Source organism: Podarcis tiliguerta, assembly GCF_965153285.1.
Source record: "Podarcis tiliguerta genome assembly, chromosome: 2".
Lineage (NCBI taxonomy): Eukaryota > Metazoa > Chordata > Lepidosauria > Squamata > Lacertidae > Podarcis > Podarcis tiliguerta.
In genome coordinates this window covers 115,270,231-115,288,509 of record NC_139535.1, presented here as the reverse complement: position 1 = coordinate 115,288,509, position 18,279 = coordinate 115,270,231, and the positions used below count along the sequence as shown (strand labels likewise).

Genomic DNA, 18,279 nt, shown 5'->3' with positions numbered 1-18,279 from the left:
CTAGCAGTTCGAAAGCACGTCAAAGTGCAAGTAGATAAATAGGTACCACTCCAGCGGGAAGGTAAACGGTGTTTCCGTGCGCTGCTCTGGTTCGCCAGAAGCGGCTTAGTCATGCTGGCCACATGACCCGGAAGCTATATGCCGGCTCCCTCGGCCAATAAAGCGAGATGAGCGCTGCAACCCCAGAGTCGGCCACGACTGGACCTAATGGTCAGGGGTCCCTTTACCTTTAAGAAGCAATTGCTATGCATTATATGGGGCACATTCATAACACCTTTCCTATGACCAAAGACACGTACACAAGCTCAACACCAGCGAGCAGCCCAGGCTAAGGACTCCAGAGGATCAGAAGGCCCAACACCAGCCCTGCCCTACCCCCCACCTTACTAGGCCTCTAGAACTGCTTTAGAACCTTGACTGCCCTCTGCAGTCACCACCCACTAAATTTAATAACAAAAAAAATGCCCTGGCCTGGCCTATAGAACTATAAAATTCATTCCCGAACACCCTGGGGGCAGGAGGTGGGACTGGCAGGGAGGATGGTGAGTGGCAGCCCAGAATAAGGGGAAGTGGTGCTGCTGCTGTCCCCATGTGTGGTGGCAAGGAGGACAGGTGTCCTGTCCTGGTTAGGGGCAGGGGCAATGAGGTGACCCAGTGAGAGAGGGGCATTGCTATCACTGCATGCAGAAATGGGAAAAAGTCCTGCCCTGGTCTGGCGCGGTGAAGGACTTGTCAGCAGCCCTGGGCTGAGAGCCCCCTTTAAGTCTGGCCCTGGCCCTGCTTTTGCATAGAAATGTACATATGTCGGGGAGGTAAGTTGTTTACATGCATACACTTGATTTAAAATATAGTTGTACAAGCCTTTTAATAAAAGAATACATATATTTTTTTCCGAAACAATTTAATATTTGGACGAAACAATTTAAGAACATTAGTAAAAGCTGTCATTCCATCTCTCCTGTTATCCTGCTTAAGAAAATGGCCTGGAATTGTAAATGTATGAAATTGTCTTGTGTAGAGTCATAACATTCTGGCTGACTTTAGCTCAAAGACTAAGGCAGAGGCTTTTTCAGGTTTTGCCAGAGATCCTTTAAATAGAGGCGCTAGAGGCTGAACCCCAGACTACAAACTACAATCCTTGCCTTAGCATCATGTCGGAAATAGGGATTGTTTGTGGGTTTTTGGCAAAGTTATCCTTATGTACGTTTTGTCCCTTTAATGATGATGACATTTACACATTTCTATGTGCATCTGTATCCATTACGTGGTGCTTAAATTAAAACGCCATAGGTGTAAGTAAAGTTGATTATGTGCAAGGGTGAGTATGCGTGCATGCATATATGTTGTAGTTATTGCCTGAAATTTGGTGAATGACAGTATCCACATGTGAATATTAATAATCTGGCATCATTTTGCATTTAATTTATAATTAGTTTATAAATAAATAACATATTTTATGCTGATAGTTTATGTGCTTGTTTATAACATCTCTTGATTTTTCATTCTGTATTGCTTTAATATGATTTTATGTTCCTGCGCATAACCCTGATGTTTTGCAAAAGGGAGTATACAAATACTTCTATAAACAAATGAATAATTTTCAGTGTGTAATGTTGCATATTCACACTGGTCAGACGTACACAAGAGCAGGAGTCAGCCCATCTGGTACTGTCCAGATGGTATTGGACTCCAATGCCCATCAACCCTGAAAATTGGCCATCCTGCTGGGACTGATGGGAGTTGTTGTCCAACATCAGCTGGAGACCACCACATTGACTAACCCTGCATTAGAGAATGCTGATTATCTGATTTGGGTTATTATGCTACTGTACCTCCGAATTTTTGTAATCCACCTAGAGGTTCTTTTTACAACCAAGCAGTATATACTTGTGGTTAAATAGCTAGCTAAATAAAGACATGGTACCTCGCCATTTTTAACCCTGCATTCTGATTTTCCAAGCATTATTTGTATGTGTAAACTCACAGAAAAGTCTGTAATCCTGGTTGAGATGAGTTTAGAAAAGCTTTGAAACTGAAAATGGGACTGGGAAAGTAAGAGTGATAAAAAGGAAACCATGCAGGAGGAAATGTAAAAACGATTAATTCTGTTTACAACTATTTAATTCATATAAAACATTTTAAGCTGTATTCTCTGCCTGCTTCCTCCAAAGTTGCAAACAGTTGCAAATAATAAAATACTGAAATAATGTGTAACCATATAAAACCTGGCAGGAAAACAATAATAGTAGCCAGCAGATTTAAAAGATACTATCTGCAGCTGTTTAAAACAGTAGCTTCCAGATTAGCTTTCTTTACAAACCATGTTTTTCCTTTTTTCTGGAAGGCTGGTGGTGGTAGAGCTGAGTAGACTTAAAGTGGGCAACGTATCATGTGGGTGCCATGGAGAAGACCAATGCCCTTGCTGGACTTTCTGGTCTAAAAAGATTGGTCCCCGATTGTAAAGGGCTTTAAGGGTTAAATACCAGCACTTTGTAATTAGCCCCAGAAGGAAACAGGCAGCCACAATGGTTGAACCAAACAGTGCTAGAAACTGAGATATGAAAGCCAGGAGCCAAATGGCACCTTAGACCTAGGTTATGGGCACAACCTAGGACACGGGTGGCGCTGTGGGTTAAACCACAGAGCCTAGGACTTGCTGATCAGAAGGTTGGCGGTTCGAATCCCCGTGTCGGGGTGAGCTCCCGTTCTTTTATTTATTTAACAGTTTGTATACCACTTAATAACAGGGGCGCCAACTTGAATAAAATATTTTTTTGGGGGGGCAGGTAAGCCCTACCCCACATAACTGATCACAAGATGTGGCACATGCACACCATTTGAATGGCAATGCACATCAACTTGGGGGGCGGCCCTCTCAAATATTTTATGGGGGTGGGGCGTGAAGGGACCTCAGGTCCTAGGAATTGGCTCCTATGATCACAGTTATGTAGAAGAAACCTAGCAAATTAGACTAAAATGACTCAAACTATAAAATCAGAGTTCAATTTAAAAAGCCCTGCTGAGATACAAAAAAGAATAAGTCTTCAGTAAGGACTAGGGTGTGGGTGGCACTGTGGTCTAAACCCCAGAGCCTAAGGCTTGCCGATCAGAAGGTCGGCGGTTCGAATCCCTGCAACGGGGTGAGCTCCTGTTGTTCGGTCCCTGCTCCTGCCAACCTAGCAGTTCGAAAGCACATCAAAGTGCAAGTAGATAAATAGGTACCGCTCCGGCGGGAAGGTAAACGGCGTTTCCGTGTGCTGCTCTGGTTCGCCAGAAGCGGCTTAGTCATGCTGGCCACATGACCCGGAAGCTGTCTGTGGACAAACGCCGGCTCCCTCGGCCAATAAAGCGAGATGAGCGCCGCAACCCTAGAGTCGGTCATGACTGGACCTAATGGTCAGGGGTCCCTTTACCTTCACCTATGGGCACAACAACGGAATGTCTAGGCATGCTTTTCTATAACAAGAATACAAAGCTGAAAATGATTGAACTGTGGCTGAAATATTATGCTCATTTTTCACATGGTCTAGTCCTTCCCCTGCCTACCCCCTAATATTCTTAAGAGGGTCTCGTCTCCAGTCTACAGACAGTCGCTAGAAGTGGGGAGGCAGAAAAGGGTCCTCTTTTCCTTCCACTCTGCAGTTTTAATCTGAAATCTTAGGCGCAGCCAGAGCTCAGAAGCTACTTGCACTAATGAAATTCCCTGTCGCAAAATGCGCCTAGAGCAATGGGAGTTTCAAATACTGGAACCAAAATGAGAATAACGGATGTGCCCTGTGACATGCCTCTCTCAGGCTGCTGCATTTTGCACCAGCGGCAACTTCAAAAAGGCAGAGCACATTGCAGTCACCCAAGTGCATTTTAGGCACCCATCTATGTCTTAGAAAAAGGAAAAACGACCCATTTCCCTTCTTGAATCTCTAATTTTTAAATTATTTGTTTATTACTTTCCCCTTTCCATGCACAGGGATCCCACCCCTCATAATAAACTTCTTTCCTTGCTGGTGCTACAGTCCAGCTTTGGTGTTGTCTAGTGGCCTCCAGCCAGTGATACCCTCTTAGCTAAGAACAATGGCGCAAATTTCACCAGCTCATCAGCAAACCTGTACTGTATTTGCAAGCTACTGCTAGCTTATCAAGGACTTTATTTTGAAGCTTAATTAGGAACACAATATTTTAAATCCACCAGAGAAGAAAACCTACTTCATATATTTTACATGAGGAACATGCAAGTCACCAGATGAGATTCTTGCAATGCCCCCTGTGTTGGCATACTCACGAGGTGCAGAATCTTGTTGCTTGGCTAGTAACAAATATGAGCCTGTGCTTAAACAACTGAGTTGGTTACTAGTTTGCTTCCAGTCCTTCTGTGGGCTGTCCATCCATTTGCCTCTTTAATGCAATTCCCTAAACAAGTGAAATGAATCTTGTTTCACTGTTCCGTTGAAAGTTAGTCCCTTTCCCATTTTCTGCTGTTGATGTTTTTGTATCGAATCTTGTTTTGCTTTAGTTTATTTTATTATTTATACAGTGGTACCTCAGGTTACATATGCTTCAGGTTACATACGCTTCAGGTTAAAGACTCCGCTAACCCAGAAATATTACCTTGGGTTAAGTACTTTGCTTCAGGATGAGAACAGAAATCGTGCTCTGGCGGCGCGGCATCAGCAGGAGGCCCCATTAGCTAAAGTGGTGCTTCAGGTTAAGAACAGTTTCAGGTTAAGTACAGACCTCCAGAACGAATTAAGTACTTAACCCGAGGTACCACTGTATTCTAATTGCTTTTATATTATTGCTTGCATGTCACTTCAGAGCATAAGCTGAAAAGAAGCATATGCATCTTTTAAATAATTCCCAAACAATTGTGGCCAGTGTACCAAATGTTTCCTGCTACCGAGGAGACCTTTTTTATCTTACTGTGGCCAATGAAGCCAGCTGAGACTGTACCTTCTTCATTAAATATCTGGGCAGACAGTGTTCTTGATCCATGGTGGTTTTATTAGATTGTGCCCACAATTAACCTAGGCTTGTTAATCCATTGATGGGTTCCAAATTCTGACACATGGGCTGATTGGCTGGGGAAGTAATGCCCTTGTCTTCAGTAGAGAGGATATGTCTGACTGATAAAGGTTAATGAAAATATTATATTGGGTTGTATCAAAGGCCGTAATCTGTGAGTCCAAATTGCATGCCACTAAGTAAGTAATTTCGGTTTGATTCGTTCTGTTCCTGAGTAGGAGGCAGAAAGCAACATTTTGATTGTGTGCAAAGAGAGCAGCAGAGATGGAATTTAAGCCTAAGAATTCAAAGAAGGGAGGTAGCTAAGAAAGCATTGCTTTATTGTCTTCTAAGGCTGTGTCGAGAAATTATTTCTGTGGAGCAACAAGAGTAACTTCACATCACCACGGTCACACTAGCCAGATTCTGTTTCAGTAGCGCGCTCTCTCTCTCTCTCTCTCTATATATATATATGAAAGAGAATGGGAGCCTTTTTGTAGGTTGGGTTGCCTGATGCATGACATGTTCATTTTTTAAAAAAGTAAACACTCACAAACGTCGTCTCCAGTTCATGTGTCTTGCTATAGGAAATAACCAGCTTTGCATATGAAATAAACATGTTTGACAGGTAATGTATGGTGGTGTTCTGTTTCTAGCTTTAGAGAGGATTCAGTATAATCTTTTTAAAAAACAAAGTGCTAGCTTTCCCAGAAATTAATTGGCCAGTCATTATGTAGTACTTACAAGGGAAAAATAGGCAGTGACCTCTTGTTCCTCTTACAAATCTGAAGCGTGAAAATGGCAGTGTGCTAATTAAAGTTCCACATAAAATTGCTTGCTGTTATTTATCTGCTTTCTTTTAATGATGGATATGTATGTTGGTACTCCTGTGCTCCCTCCACACTTTGCAGTTTCCATTTTTCACACTGATATTCTCCCGCTTTCTCTCTCTTTCTGAACCCTCTCCCACTGCTCCCCTTCCCAAGCTGTCGCTCCCTCGGGAAGAGAGAATGAAGAGTCCTCTTGTGCTGACAGTGCTGCTGTCCTTAATAGCAGCAAAACTGTGCCAGGCTTACTGTATTGAGTCCCAGGAGCAGCAGCTGCCCAGCGGAATGCAAACAAAGGTGAGAGTGGCTATAATTTTGTTGGAAGAGGGGATAGGAGGTTGCTGGTGAGTGGAACAGCTTCTGTGCTGGGTAAGGATCTGCTCCAAATAAGTTCCTGCCATGGTACCAGTGCGGTTTTTAGAGCCTTGCATTTCAGGAGTTGAAACTGAAGCCATCATCCACTTCAGAGAACCCGAGGACTCAAAATACTAAAGTTAATGCATAATTTTGTTTTACCCAGATAAGGTAAAGGTAAGGGGGGGGGGACCCCTGACCATTAGGTCCAGCTGTGGCTGACTCTGGGGTTGCGGTGCTCATCTTGCTTTATTAGCCGAGGGAGCCGGTGTACAGCTTCCAGGTCATGTGGCCAGCATGACTAAGCCGCTTCTGGCAAACCAGAGCAGTGCATGGAAACGCCGTTTACCTTCCCGCTGGAGTGGTACCTATTTATCTACTTGCACTGTGTGCTTTTGAACTGCTAGGTTGGCAGGAGCAGGTACTGAGCAATTGGAGCTCGCCCCATCGTGGGGATTCGAACCGCCGACCTTCTGATCAGCAAGCCCAAGGCTCTGTGGTTTAACTCACAGTGCCACCTGCGTCCCTTGATACCCAGATAGAAGCTAATTAAACAAAGATAATAACCCCCAAGCACTCCCCTGTTGTGACTTCTGCAACAGTAAATTGTCCAAGGCTTGGGAAAGTTATTCTGATGTTTCTCTGTATTTCATGGGTTTCTTTCCAACATAGTTTTTTCTTCTGATGTTTTGCAAACAGGATATATTTCAAGTTTTGACATACAACACAAAATTGGATTCTGCCCCCTGCCCCCAATTTCATAATTTTTACCTGATTTCCTACAGTGTAAAATGGGAATGAACAAACAAATAATGGAAAATATATTACCAATGTACACTGTTTTAGAGAATCAGGAAATGTGACCATGTCACTTTCTCAAGGCTAGAAACCTGAATCAATTAAAAAGAAATGTGGTACTGTGTAATTTATCTGTTAACTTTCATCTGCAGTTGCTATAGTTTGAAGGAGTATTGAGATTTATAATACAGAGGAAGATCCTATTTCTTCCCTATAAAAACGTTAATTCAATTACCCCATAAACCCACCCCATGGCAAGACATTTATACATCCTTCATCTAAGGCAGTGGTTTTTATCCTTTTTGAGGGTCACAAACGTCTTTGAGAATCTGATAAATGCTGGACCCTCCCCCAGAAAAGCAAACATTAACACAAACATAAGTTTGCATATAATTTGGCTTGGTTCATGAACCCCTGGAAGCCAGAGCAATGTACTTCAGACGACTTCTCCTTTTATCCACACAACAACCCTGTGGAGTAGGTTAGGCTGCGATACAGCAGTTGGCCTATGGGACTCATGGCTCAATGTTGATTGAATCCTTGTATTCCCAGTCTTGAGTCCAAACTTCTAAAATGATAAACTGCCTTCCTGAACTAGTGAATTTCTCAAGAAAGTTTCGTTCAGACCACAGGAGAAAACCCAAGCAGCTGCTGAATTAATCTTGTTTGATGATAACATGTTGAGCAGGACTTCCATTACAAACCTGAAATTGAAAATAAATACTGATTCCCCTACTCCTCGGTGTTTTCAGTGTGACTCCTTTAGAAAAGGGATTAACTCTCCTGAGCCTTCTTAGAGCCCAGAAGCATCTGCCTGGCCATGGCTGGCTACAGAATGCTGTGCTAGATGGACGTTCATTCTGTTCCTGCAGGGCTCTTCAGACATTTCTGGCACAACTAGAACTTTGGGATTGCTTTGGCTCACAAATCTTACCAATCTATTTATTACACAAGAACAACAGGACCTAAACGCAGCAGGAGAGGTTTCCAAATTCCTTGTTAATGAGCCCTGCTTTACATGAAGTGATTTTGTACACAGATATAACTCTGTGTTGGAAAACCATAAGCATTTTCTGTGCGTGCCATCGTGTGAAGTGCATGTGAATCATACACACACACTTTCTGCTTTGGTGGGACTTGAGGCAGTGTAGAGGGTGGTTTCCCATCTAAACACTGAGCAGATCCAGACCAGCTTAGCTTCATGTTACTTAAGGCCTTTCCTTGGTGACCTTTTTGCTACACATGGACTCTGTATAATAGGGAACACTTGGCAAATGGCAGTTTAATTTGGTACATGCACACAATGATTCAGTAAACTAGCCACATGTGAACCCATCACTGGCAAATGTGTACATATGGTTTCCCAGCATGGATGTGGTAGCTGTGTTTGTCACACATCTCCATCCCCCGCCAAAAAATAAAATAAAATAAAAATCCTGGGATCTGCAGTTCATTAAGCTCCGTGAAGGGTAAACTTCAGTTCCCTGATTTCTTTGAGGGGAGCCATGTGCTTTAAATATGCTTAAATGTATGGTGTGGATGAGACTGAAGTAGCCATCCACCTGCTCTGTTATCTGTGATGGAACAATGGGACTCAAGTGTAAATTATGCTAGCTGAATCAGAGCAGTTATTGCATGGGTATGGAGGCTGGAAACTGTTCAATGAACAGACGGGAACAGAGAAGAAGTAAATGCAAAACTGGTGCCCTAGTTCAGGCATTGGCAAACTTGGCCCTCCAGATGTTTTGGGACTATAATTCCTATCATCCCTGACCACTGGTCCTGCTAGCTAGGGATCATGGGAGTTGTAGGCCAAAAACATCTGGAGGGCCAAGTTTGCCTATGCCTGCCCTAATTTGTAACAAAGAAGACGTGGCTTTGCAGGTGATTCTATCAGATGTGGACACCAGCAGTACAAAGAGAGATAACCCCAGACGTGTACCTACAACACAGGGAGCAGGCTTGACATCCCTCTGCCCCCCCCCAAACCCATAAGCGATCTTGTCCATCAACTGCAGTGGTTCATAGCTTGTTGTTGTTGTTGTTTAGTCGTTTACTCGTGTCCGACTCTTCGTGACCCCATGGACCAGAGCATGCCAGGCACTTCTGTCCTCCACTGCCTCCTGCAGTTTGATCAAACTCATGCTTGTAGCTTCAAGAACACCATCCAACCATCTCGTCCTCTGTCGTCCCCTTCTCCTTGTGCCCTCAATCTTTCCCAACATCAGGGTCTTTTCCAGGATGTCTTCTCTTCTCATGAGGTGGCCAAAGTATTGGAGCCTCAGCTTCACGATCTGTCCTTCCAGTGAGCACTCAGGGCTGATTTCCTTAAGAATGGATACGTTTGACCTTCTTGCAGTCCATGGGACTCTCAAGAGTCTCCTCCAGCACCACCTGTTCATAGCTTACATTTTAGTAAATAAATAACATCAAATTTCCTCTCCTGGGCACTCATTCACTTACTTTATATCAACATACTATTCAGGCATTAATATTGATGATAGTGTGCTTTATTTTGAATGGGGCGGGGAGCACTGTACTGTGATGGGAAGGGAAGCTCAAGTAAGTGAGAGACAACGTGGGCATATGGATGAAAAAGCATGACTAGAGGCCAAGAGATTTGCAGGGTGGGGCAGACAGATTTGCAGGGCATGAAGCTCCCCATTATTGAATACTGGAGCCTTCTCCAGAAATGGCCCCTATGTTTCTAAAACAAATCATAGAATAGAATCATAGAGTTGGAAGAGACCACAAGGGCCATCGAGTCCAACCCCCTGCCAAGCAGGAAACACCATCAGAGCACTCAATGTGCACCATAAACAGTATACAAGCTTCTTAATTATTTTATTTATTTAACAGTTTGTATACCACTTAATAACAGGGGTGCCAACTTGAATAAAATATTTGGGGGGGGGGCAGGTAAGCCCTACCCCACATAACTGATCACAAGATGTGGCACATGCACACCATTTGAATGGCAATGCACATCAACTTGGGCGCTGGCCCTCTCATATATTTTATGGGGGGGGGGTGAAGGGACTTCAGCTCCTAGGAATTGGCTCCTATGATCACAGTTATGTAGAAGAAACCTAGCAAATTAGACTAAAATGACTCAAACTATAAAATCAGAGTTCAATTTAAAAAGCCCTGCTGAGATACAAAAAAGAATAAGTCTTCAGTGAGGACTAGGGTGTGGGTGGCACTGTGGTCTAAACCCCAGAGCCTAGGGCTTGCCGATCAGAAGGTCGGCGGTTCGAATCCCTGCAACGGGGTGAGCTCCCGTTGTTCGGTCCCTGCTCCTGCCCACGTAGCAGTTTGAAAGCACATCAAAGTGCAAGTAGATAAATAGGTACCACTGTGGCGGGAAGGTAAACAGTGTTTCCGTGCGCTGCTCTGGTTCGCCAGAAGCAGCTTAGTCATGCTGGCCACATGACCCTGAAGCTGTCTGTGGACAAACACCGGCTCCCTTGGCCTATAGAGCGAGATGAGCGCCGCAACCCCAGAGTCGTCCGCGACTGGACCTAACGGTCTGGGGTACCTTTACCTTTAACTAAGGATTAGAAGTTCAACTGGAAGGGATTTCCAAAAAATTGTGCCCACATTACTGAATGTACGGGCTCCTTGTGGGTATGAGCTGTGCGTCCAAGTCATGGGGGGCCGCTAACAGCGACCCCCAAAGACCTCAAGGATCAAAAGGAGAGACATACGGGGTCAGGCTATTGGTCTGTATCCTGCTCTACTTTTGATTCCTTGGAGTTAGTTGGGTATGTCTCAGTGTTAGGCTGTTGGTCCCTCATTGCTTTTTGTGATGGGGCCTTGCACATAATGAAACAACAAGTGGTTCAAAGAAGCCTCCTTGGTGCAGTTACAAAAAGTTGCTCTTTCTTTTCTTTTCTTTTCTTTTTTACTCAAAGCTGTTTCAATAACCTAAAAGCCTATACATCCTGTGGAGAATAAAATGTTGGTCTGCGATAATGACTACGCAGGAGGGGACATCTCTCCCACTGCAGTCTGAAATGAGAGCCAGTGGCGTAGCGTGGGTTGTCAGCACCCGGGGCAAGGCAAGTAATTTGCGCCCCCTAACCTGTGGATTTTAGCACTCGAGTCTCTTCCGCGCCCCCCCCCAGATGTTGCGCCTGGTGCGGCCGGCCCCCCTGCACCCCCCACGCTACGCCACTGATGAGAGCTTCTATGAGCCAGTGGTCTCTTGGTAGCCAAGCGATGGCTTGAGAGCCAAGCACTTCAGTGCATCTGCATGTGCGAAGAGGTTGATTTCTACGTATTAGAGAAATTATTTAAAATAGCTTCACCATGAAATGAAGCAAGTATAAAACCATCCTGGCTTCAAAGGCTCATACTTTTGCCTTTCTTCGCTTTTTTTGCAACTAATTTATATTGTTGAAATGTTTACCCCACAACTTTCCCCCATTTATAAAGATATCAAAGGATCAAATCATTTGTCCAAGGTCATGAAGGCAGCCTTTAGTGGAACTCAAATCTCTCAGTTCCTAAAATACCGTAACCAAACAGCTCCAATCTAGTATAAAATTAGACGTCTGGCTAATGAGAGGTTGAGGGAGATCTGTGAACTTGATCATTAGTTGTCTTGTTTTCAAAGCTAAAGCAGAAAGTTTGGAGAGAACGATTTCTATTGCTGTCTTTCACACACAGAGATAATGGCAGCTTCAGTATTGTATATCATCTAGGACAAGGCTAGGGAACCTGTGGTTTCCAGATGCTATTGGACTACAGCTTCCATGATCCCTATTGACCATGTTGGTTGGGGCTGATGGGAGTTGTAGTCCAAAAACATCTGGACAGGTCGGTGAAGGCTGATCTACTTGTGGTGCTGAATGCATAGAGCTGGCCACACAGTCTCCTGGCATTTGGAAGCAACATGCATGGTGGAACACCTTCTTGGTAGCCAAAACTATAATCATCTTTCCATATTCTAAGTCTGCTGAAGAGGCTTTCGGTGTGTAGATGGTCTCTAATCTGATGTAAAAGGGGCAGTCTTTCATAGGTATGAAGAGGGGAAGTTAAAAAGAAGATGAGGTGTCCCCCCTCCCAATCTCTCTTAAAAAGAGCTTTCCGATCTGCAAATTACTTTTGTAGACAAGACCCAGCTGGAGTCTTAAGTGGCTCTTTTTGTCAAATCCCATCTGAATCACATCTGCTGAGGATAAAAAAGCTTTGAGAAATCCAATTCAACCCTCTCCCGTCACCTTCTCTTCCTGTCACATCCTTACTGTCCAAAAAGAGAAAAGAAAAAGCCTCAAATTACTGTAGCTTTAAGGCTCTCACGAAGCAATTCCACATTTTTGGATGCAGCTGACCTTTGGACCAATTTCACATTTTTCTCTCCTGGAATTACTTCACTCTTAGCATAGGCAGCAGTTTTAACCAGATTAAATTAGAGGACACCTCCGCCCTGCCCCCACTTCATTCTTGGAGATAGATTTAAATTCTGTAACTAACGGTAGATGTAATTGACAAAGTTTTTTCACTTGAAAATTATGCTTTGATTATGGGAAATAAGGATGGAACTTCATATCCATCAAAATCTGCAGACGTTCTAGTGCTACCTGTCCAGGACTGCCTATTGGCTATCAAAGGAGATGTAGAAGTGAGAGCCTTGTGACTAAGGACTATGTTTTCTTTACATCAGAACCTTTAAGTTTGATGGCCAATATTTCCTCCAAGAACTTGGTTCTCACATGATTTGGATTTTTGTGTGTGGAGGGGGGAAGTCTAGGATGACAGAAGCCATTGCATAGGAGAAGGGCAAGGAAATCATTTCTCATTGAGAGCAATACAAGGCATTCTTCCTTGTCAATCACTCATAGCCAAGTAAGATTGTCTTCCATAAACACAGTTTTAACAGTGAGTCTGTAAGTGACTGTGGAGGTCAGTTCTGGATCCACACGTCCTTCCACAGTGGAGACATAGGTTTCCAGACGGGAGTTGATCAGGGTGAGGGTTTGCCAAGCATAGAATCATAGAATCATAGAATCATAGAGTTGGAAGAGACCACAAGGGCCATTGAGTCCAACCCCCTGCCAAGCAGGAAACACCATCAGAGCACTCCTGACATATGGTTGTCAAGCCTCTGCTTAAAGACCTCCAAAGAAGGAGACTCCACCACACTCCTTGGCAGAAAATTCCACTGTCGAACAGCTCTTACTGTCAGGAAGTTCTTCCTAATGTTTAGGTGGAATCTTCTTTCTTGTAGTTTGGATCCATTGCTCCGTGTCCGCTTCTCTGGAGCAGCAGAAAACAACCTTTCTCCCTCCTCTGTGTGACATCCTTTTATATATTTGAACATGGCTATCATATCACCCCTTAACCTCCTCTTCTCCAGGCTAAACATGCCCAGCTCCCTTAGCCGTTCCTCATAAGGCATCGTTTCCAGGCCTTTGACCATTTCGGTTGCCCTCCTCTGGACACGTTCCAGTTTGTCAGTGTCCTTCTTGAACTGTGGTGCCCAGAACTGGACACAGTACTCCAGGTGAGGTCTGACCAGAGCAGAATACAGTGGCACTATAACTTCCCTTGATCTAGATGCTATACTCCTATTGATGCAGCCCAGAATTGCATTGGCTTTTTTAGCTGCCGCGTCACACTGTTGGCTCATGTCAAGTTTGTGGTCAACCAAGACTCCTAGATCCTTTTCACATGTACTGCTCTCAAGCCAGGTGTCACCCATGCCTTCCTCTTAGCACATTTCTCCCTTTCGTCCTGAGTTCTAGCATCTTCAATGCCCATGGCATCTTTGGTAAAGGCTGTTCTCCAATTGGAGCACTCACAGACCAGTGTTTCCAGTTGTCAGTGTTCATATCACATTTTTTTTTTAGATTTGCCTTGAGAGAATCTTTAAACCTCTTTTGTTGACCACCAGCATTATGCTTTCCATTTTTAAGTTTGGAATAGAGTGGTTGCTTTGGAAGACTATAATCAGACATCCGCACAACATGACCAGTTCAACAAAGTTGATGTTGAAGAATCATTGCTTCGACACTGGTTGATCTTTGCTTCTTCCAGTACACTGGCATTAGTTTGCCTGTCTTCCCAAGTGATGTGTAAAAAATTTCAGATACACTGTTGATGGAATCTTTCAGGGAGTTCGAGATGGCGTTTATAGGTGGTTCATGTTTCACGAGTGTACAGTAAGGTTGGTAGTACAATAGCTTTGTAAACAAGCATTTTGGTTTCCCTGCGAATGTCCCGGTCCTCAAACACTCTGCACTTCAATCAGGAGAAAGCTGCACTCACAGAGCTCAGGCATTATACTCCTGCCTTCTGAACAGTGGATGCCCTGCAGAGTCCCACTCTACTTTCTGACTCTTCACCTTGAAGTTTCTACATGCTATGAAGGCTGTAGTAAATATGCTGTTGAAGTTCTTACACTGCCAAGTTCTGTACTCAGGCTGTCAGTACCACAGACACATCCTTTTTTTGTACAAATATTAATCACAATGTCAAAAGATGCAATGTCTATCAGATCACAATGTCAGAAATAATAGCACCCGTGAACAGAAAATAATAGAAAACAAATTTTAATTAAAAATACTACTGGGTATGTGAAATATGTGCAAAAATAATGGAAGTCAATGGCAGTTGTTTTAGACAAAGTCTAGATACTTTTGCACACAAAACCTGTCTGCTGATTTTTACATTTCAGAAACAAATATAAGCTCTGCAACGCCAACCTTTGCATCCCAAAATGATTCGTTAAGCACCATTCGGTTCCATATTGATAGAGTATTATTTTTATAAGATTGTATTTGGAAATGATGAATTCAAAGGTTGAAGGTTTCGCTATGTTTTGAATCTGCTCAAAACTTTTAAAGACTTGTATCCGACCCCACAATAAGCAAAATGTGGAAGTTTATATGATGTTTATTCACAAAGGGGTGGGGGTGGGGAAGGCAGAGCCCACTTTTACCCTCTATAACAAAATGGGTAGATCTGGCACTGGAGGAGCCTCACTATCAATCACAGAAACACATAGGGAGCACCTCCCCACCCCCCGGAAGGCTTATATCCCATTGTATCATATTCCCTGTGTCACTATGTACGTACTACGTAGCGTTCATACGAGGTTCTTCTCGTTCATATGAGGTTCATAAGCTTTCCTGCTTGGGAGGGGGACACACCTGGATGGTAGCTACACAGGTGCCCTCCTCCTGAATTGCTCGGTGATGAGGTCAGCAATATAGAGATCATTTTGAAGAGATCCATTGCGGAATTGTATCTTCCCCACTTCGTAGCCCTTGTTTCCTTGTGAGATGTGTTGCCTTGCCAGTCTTGCTGCTGGGATCTCTTCCTACTGTGACTCACTCTCTGAAGCAGGAAATTTATCTTCACAGTGAATGCAGCTCAGCGCATGGACTTTCTCAGACTGAGGCAAGTCATCAGGCTCCTGCCTACTGTACAAGTAATGGACAAGTAATGGCAGGAGTGTATCAGAAAGGGGATTCTGTAGCAATCTGGCTTTAACAGGAGCACACGTTCTTTCCCAGCAGTTGATTTCATGGATCGACAGGAATCTGACAACAATTATTTCTTTTGTCCATTGCTCCACACAGAATGCTGAAGAATAAAATACTGGTTGCACTTTCTGTTATGCTTCTTCAGATAGAGGTTTTCTCTGAATTGTTGTAGGACAGAAGGGGTATGGTCCTCTTTAAATCACTCAGCTTTTTATATGCCCATACTCAACAGCTCAACCGAGGAATGCAAATCCACACAGAAGTAGTAAAGAGAGAGAGAGAGAGAGAGAGAGAGGACACCAGTATAGAACTCAAAACTTTAGAGTAGGTGTCAGCAACTGGAAGTCCATGGGACAAGTCCAATTTGCCTAGAAACAGAAACAGGATGGGGAACTGAATGGAGACAGTTGTATCTGTGCCAGCAAAGCTTTCTGACTATCCATTTTAGAGGGTGAAAGTTCTGGTACAATGCCTCCCTCCTCACCCCCACCCTATTCTGGAATCTGAAAAAAATGAGACTCAAAAGTCTTCATATTGATTTGCATTCAGTAGCGTTCAGAAATCTCCAGTGAGAATTTAGAGAATTCCATGTAAAGCAACTGCAAAATCCCACATAGCTACATTAATAATTTGAGAAGTGATTCGGAGGTGTGCATGTCAAACTTTGCAGCATATCTATTTAAAATTTATGTTCTGAATCTCTACCCCCTTTCCCAGGTAATGGGGAGGAATTGCACTTCCAGCACTAAACATCCTGTTGTTTCACACGTCTTGCTACACGGATACAGATTAGCATGCTGTTCCCACTGGTTTTGGGAAGACCCCCCTGTTCCCTTACCCATCTCCAAGACAGCCTTCCACCACAGCCTTATGTATTAGGCATTCTCATATTTTGCACTGGATAGAGTCTGTGAGTTCCTCATTTCCCCTTGTGCAACTAGCCTGGAGGTTGCACGTTTACCTAGCATTAAGCTCCAGTGAACAAATTGCTAATTTCTTCCAGGTTAATAATGTGCATAGGAACCAGGCTGCAAGAAAGATTGACAGACGAGGTTTTTATAGCAAGCACTGTTAGGCAAATCTTCCTGACAGATTCACTGCTGCCCAGCAGGCTGGATAAAGTTTGGCCTTGTCTTCTCTTCTGGGAACTCTGCAATAAGGGAGCACCCTCTGGACTATGATGGTTGTGACCAGAGGGAACAGCAGGAATGGGCGTGTCGAAGCACAGAGGCAGCACTTGATGTGCCATGGAGGAAAGGAGAAGGAAGCTTGCTCTTCAAACTTGCAATTTTTTCCTCTCCAGGGAAACCTAGCTATAGGGAGGAAATGGGATTGGTGGATCCATATCCCAGCACATTATGTGGAATAGCTTTGAATACACAGATTGTGAGGGAAAGTTCCGAAATAACAATGAGCACGCGGTATAGAGGAAGATGGAGAAATGATTGGGGTTTGAGAGCATTCTGGGGAAACGACTAGAAAAGAAGGCTAACAGAGGACTAAAAACATTTTTATACTGTGTGTGAGCTCAGCTACTAGATTTTGCATTAATGCTTTTCTCCATAAACTATTGTACAGTTAAAGCCATGGAGCAGTTTAGTTCCCCTTAATCGTGAGCTGAATTCTACAGTTATTTCTTTAGCTCTTCCCACAAAAAGCTGGTCGTGGCCATCGCTGAACCGACTCTTTTACTACATACCTGGTACAGATTGGGGAAAGCAATATTTTTAAAACTGCCTTCTCATTGAAATTTGATATGCCCATGTTAGGGTTATTGAAGGTGACAGTGGGAATTATTTGTTTGGGGAAGATTTTAGCCGATTCTGCTATACATTGCCACATGAGCTACTTCTTTCTCAGTTGTCTTCTCCTTTCTTTCCAACAGAAGAGCTCAGACTTCTATAAGCCTCCTCCATCTTTGCTCCGGCGATTGTATGATGGCCAAGGGATTTCCTATGAGGCACTGCTCAGACTGTCAGGCAAAGAGGAAGTCAGTAAGTCCTGTTCCTCTCACCTTCCGAATAGTTACGGCAGTTTCCCATGAAACAGAAGAGTAAATTTGGCATTTAGGCAACTCAAGTCACCTTGGTTACTTGAAAAGCCTTTTTGGTAAGCTGCTTTGAGGCTTTTTCTTACAATCAAGTGGTATATAAATTTTATGAAATAAAAATAAAGGATGAAATAAAAAAACTGAAAATGGGACATTTTTATGTTTCTCGTTCGAAGTACGTTCTATGAAGTCTACTTTACAATAGCAGCAAGCATTCCAGCAGAGAGCCCAACAAGCTATGCATGGAATAGAATAGATTTGGGGGTTGCCTTCACATATACGAACCATCCTCAGATTTCTGTTGTAATTATTAAATTTATATCCTACCTTTCCTCCAAAGAGCTCAAGATTTTTCACCTTCCCACCACTTCAAAATGCTAATGATTTTTTTTAATCTTCACAGGGACTCTGTCTAGTAGGTTAGTCTAAGAGATAGTGACTGCCCCAAGGTCTTTGAATGTGCTTAACAGCTGAATGGGGAACTGAGCTCTGCTCTCCCTCCCAGGTCCTAGTCCAACATTTGGACGAAGGGGATATTTGCAGTGGCAGCCAGAAATGTAAATCTAAATGCAGGACGAGCCACACCTACAACAAAATGGACATTGTGTGTGAGAGTTTAATCACCCTTGGATTTGGGATGGGAAAATTTCTAGAGAGAGTTGGGAGTATTTCTATTAACGCAAAATGCAAGCTGTATTTCCTGGCAGGAATAACAATAATACCTTAAGATATCAAAAGATGTAGTCAACACCTGAAAGTG

At 43.5% G+C, this 18,279-nt stretch overlaps 1 protein-coding gene across 2 annotated transcripts in view; it reads left to right on the top strand.

Annotated features, from left to right (window-relative positions):
- The window catches only part of TAC3 (tachykinin precursor 3), a 32,297-nt gene that overhangs the window by 6,225 nt on the left and 7,793 nt on the right, over positions 1 to 18,279 (top strand). For both annotated transcript variants that reach the window (XM_083428136.1, XM_083428135.1), the window contains 2 exons: positions 5,985 to 6,122; positions 17,355 to 17,463. In XM_083428136.1, the coding sequence (XP_083284262.1) occupies positions 6,009 to 6,122; positions 17,355 to 17,463 (223 nt within the window). In that variant the 5' untranslated portion in view covers positions 5,985 to 6,008. The remainder of the gene's footprint in view (positions 1 to 5,984; positions 6,123 to 17,354; positions 17,464 to 18,279) is intronic.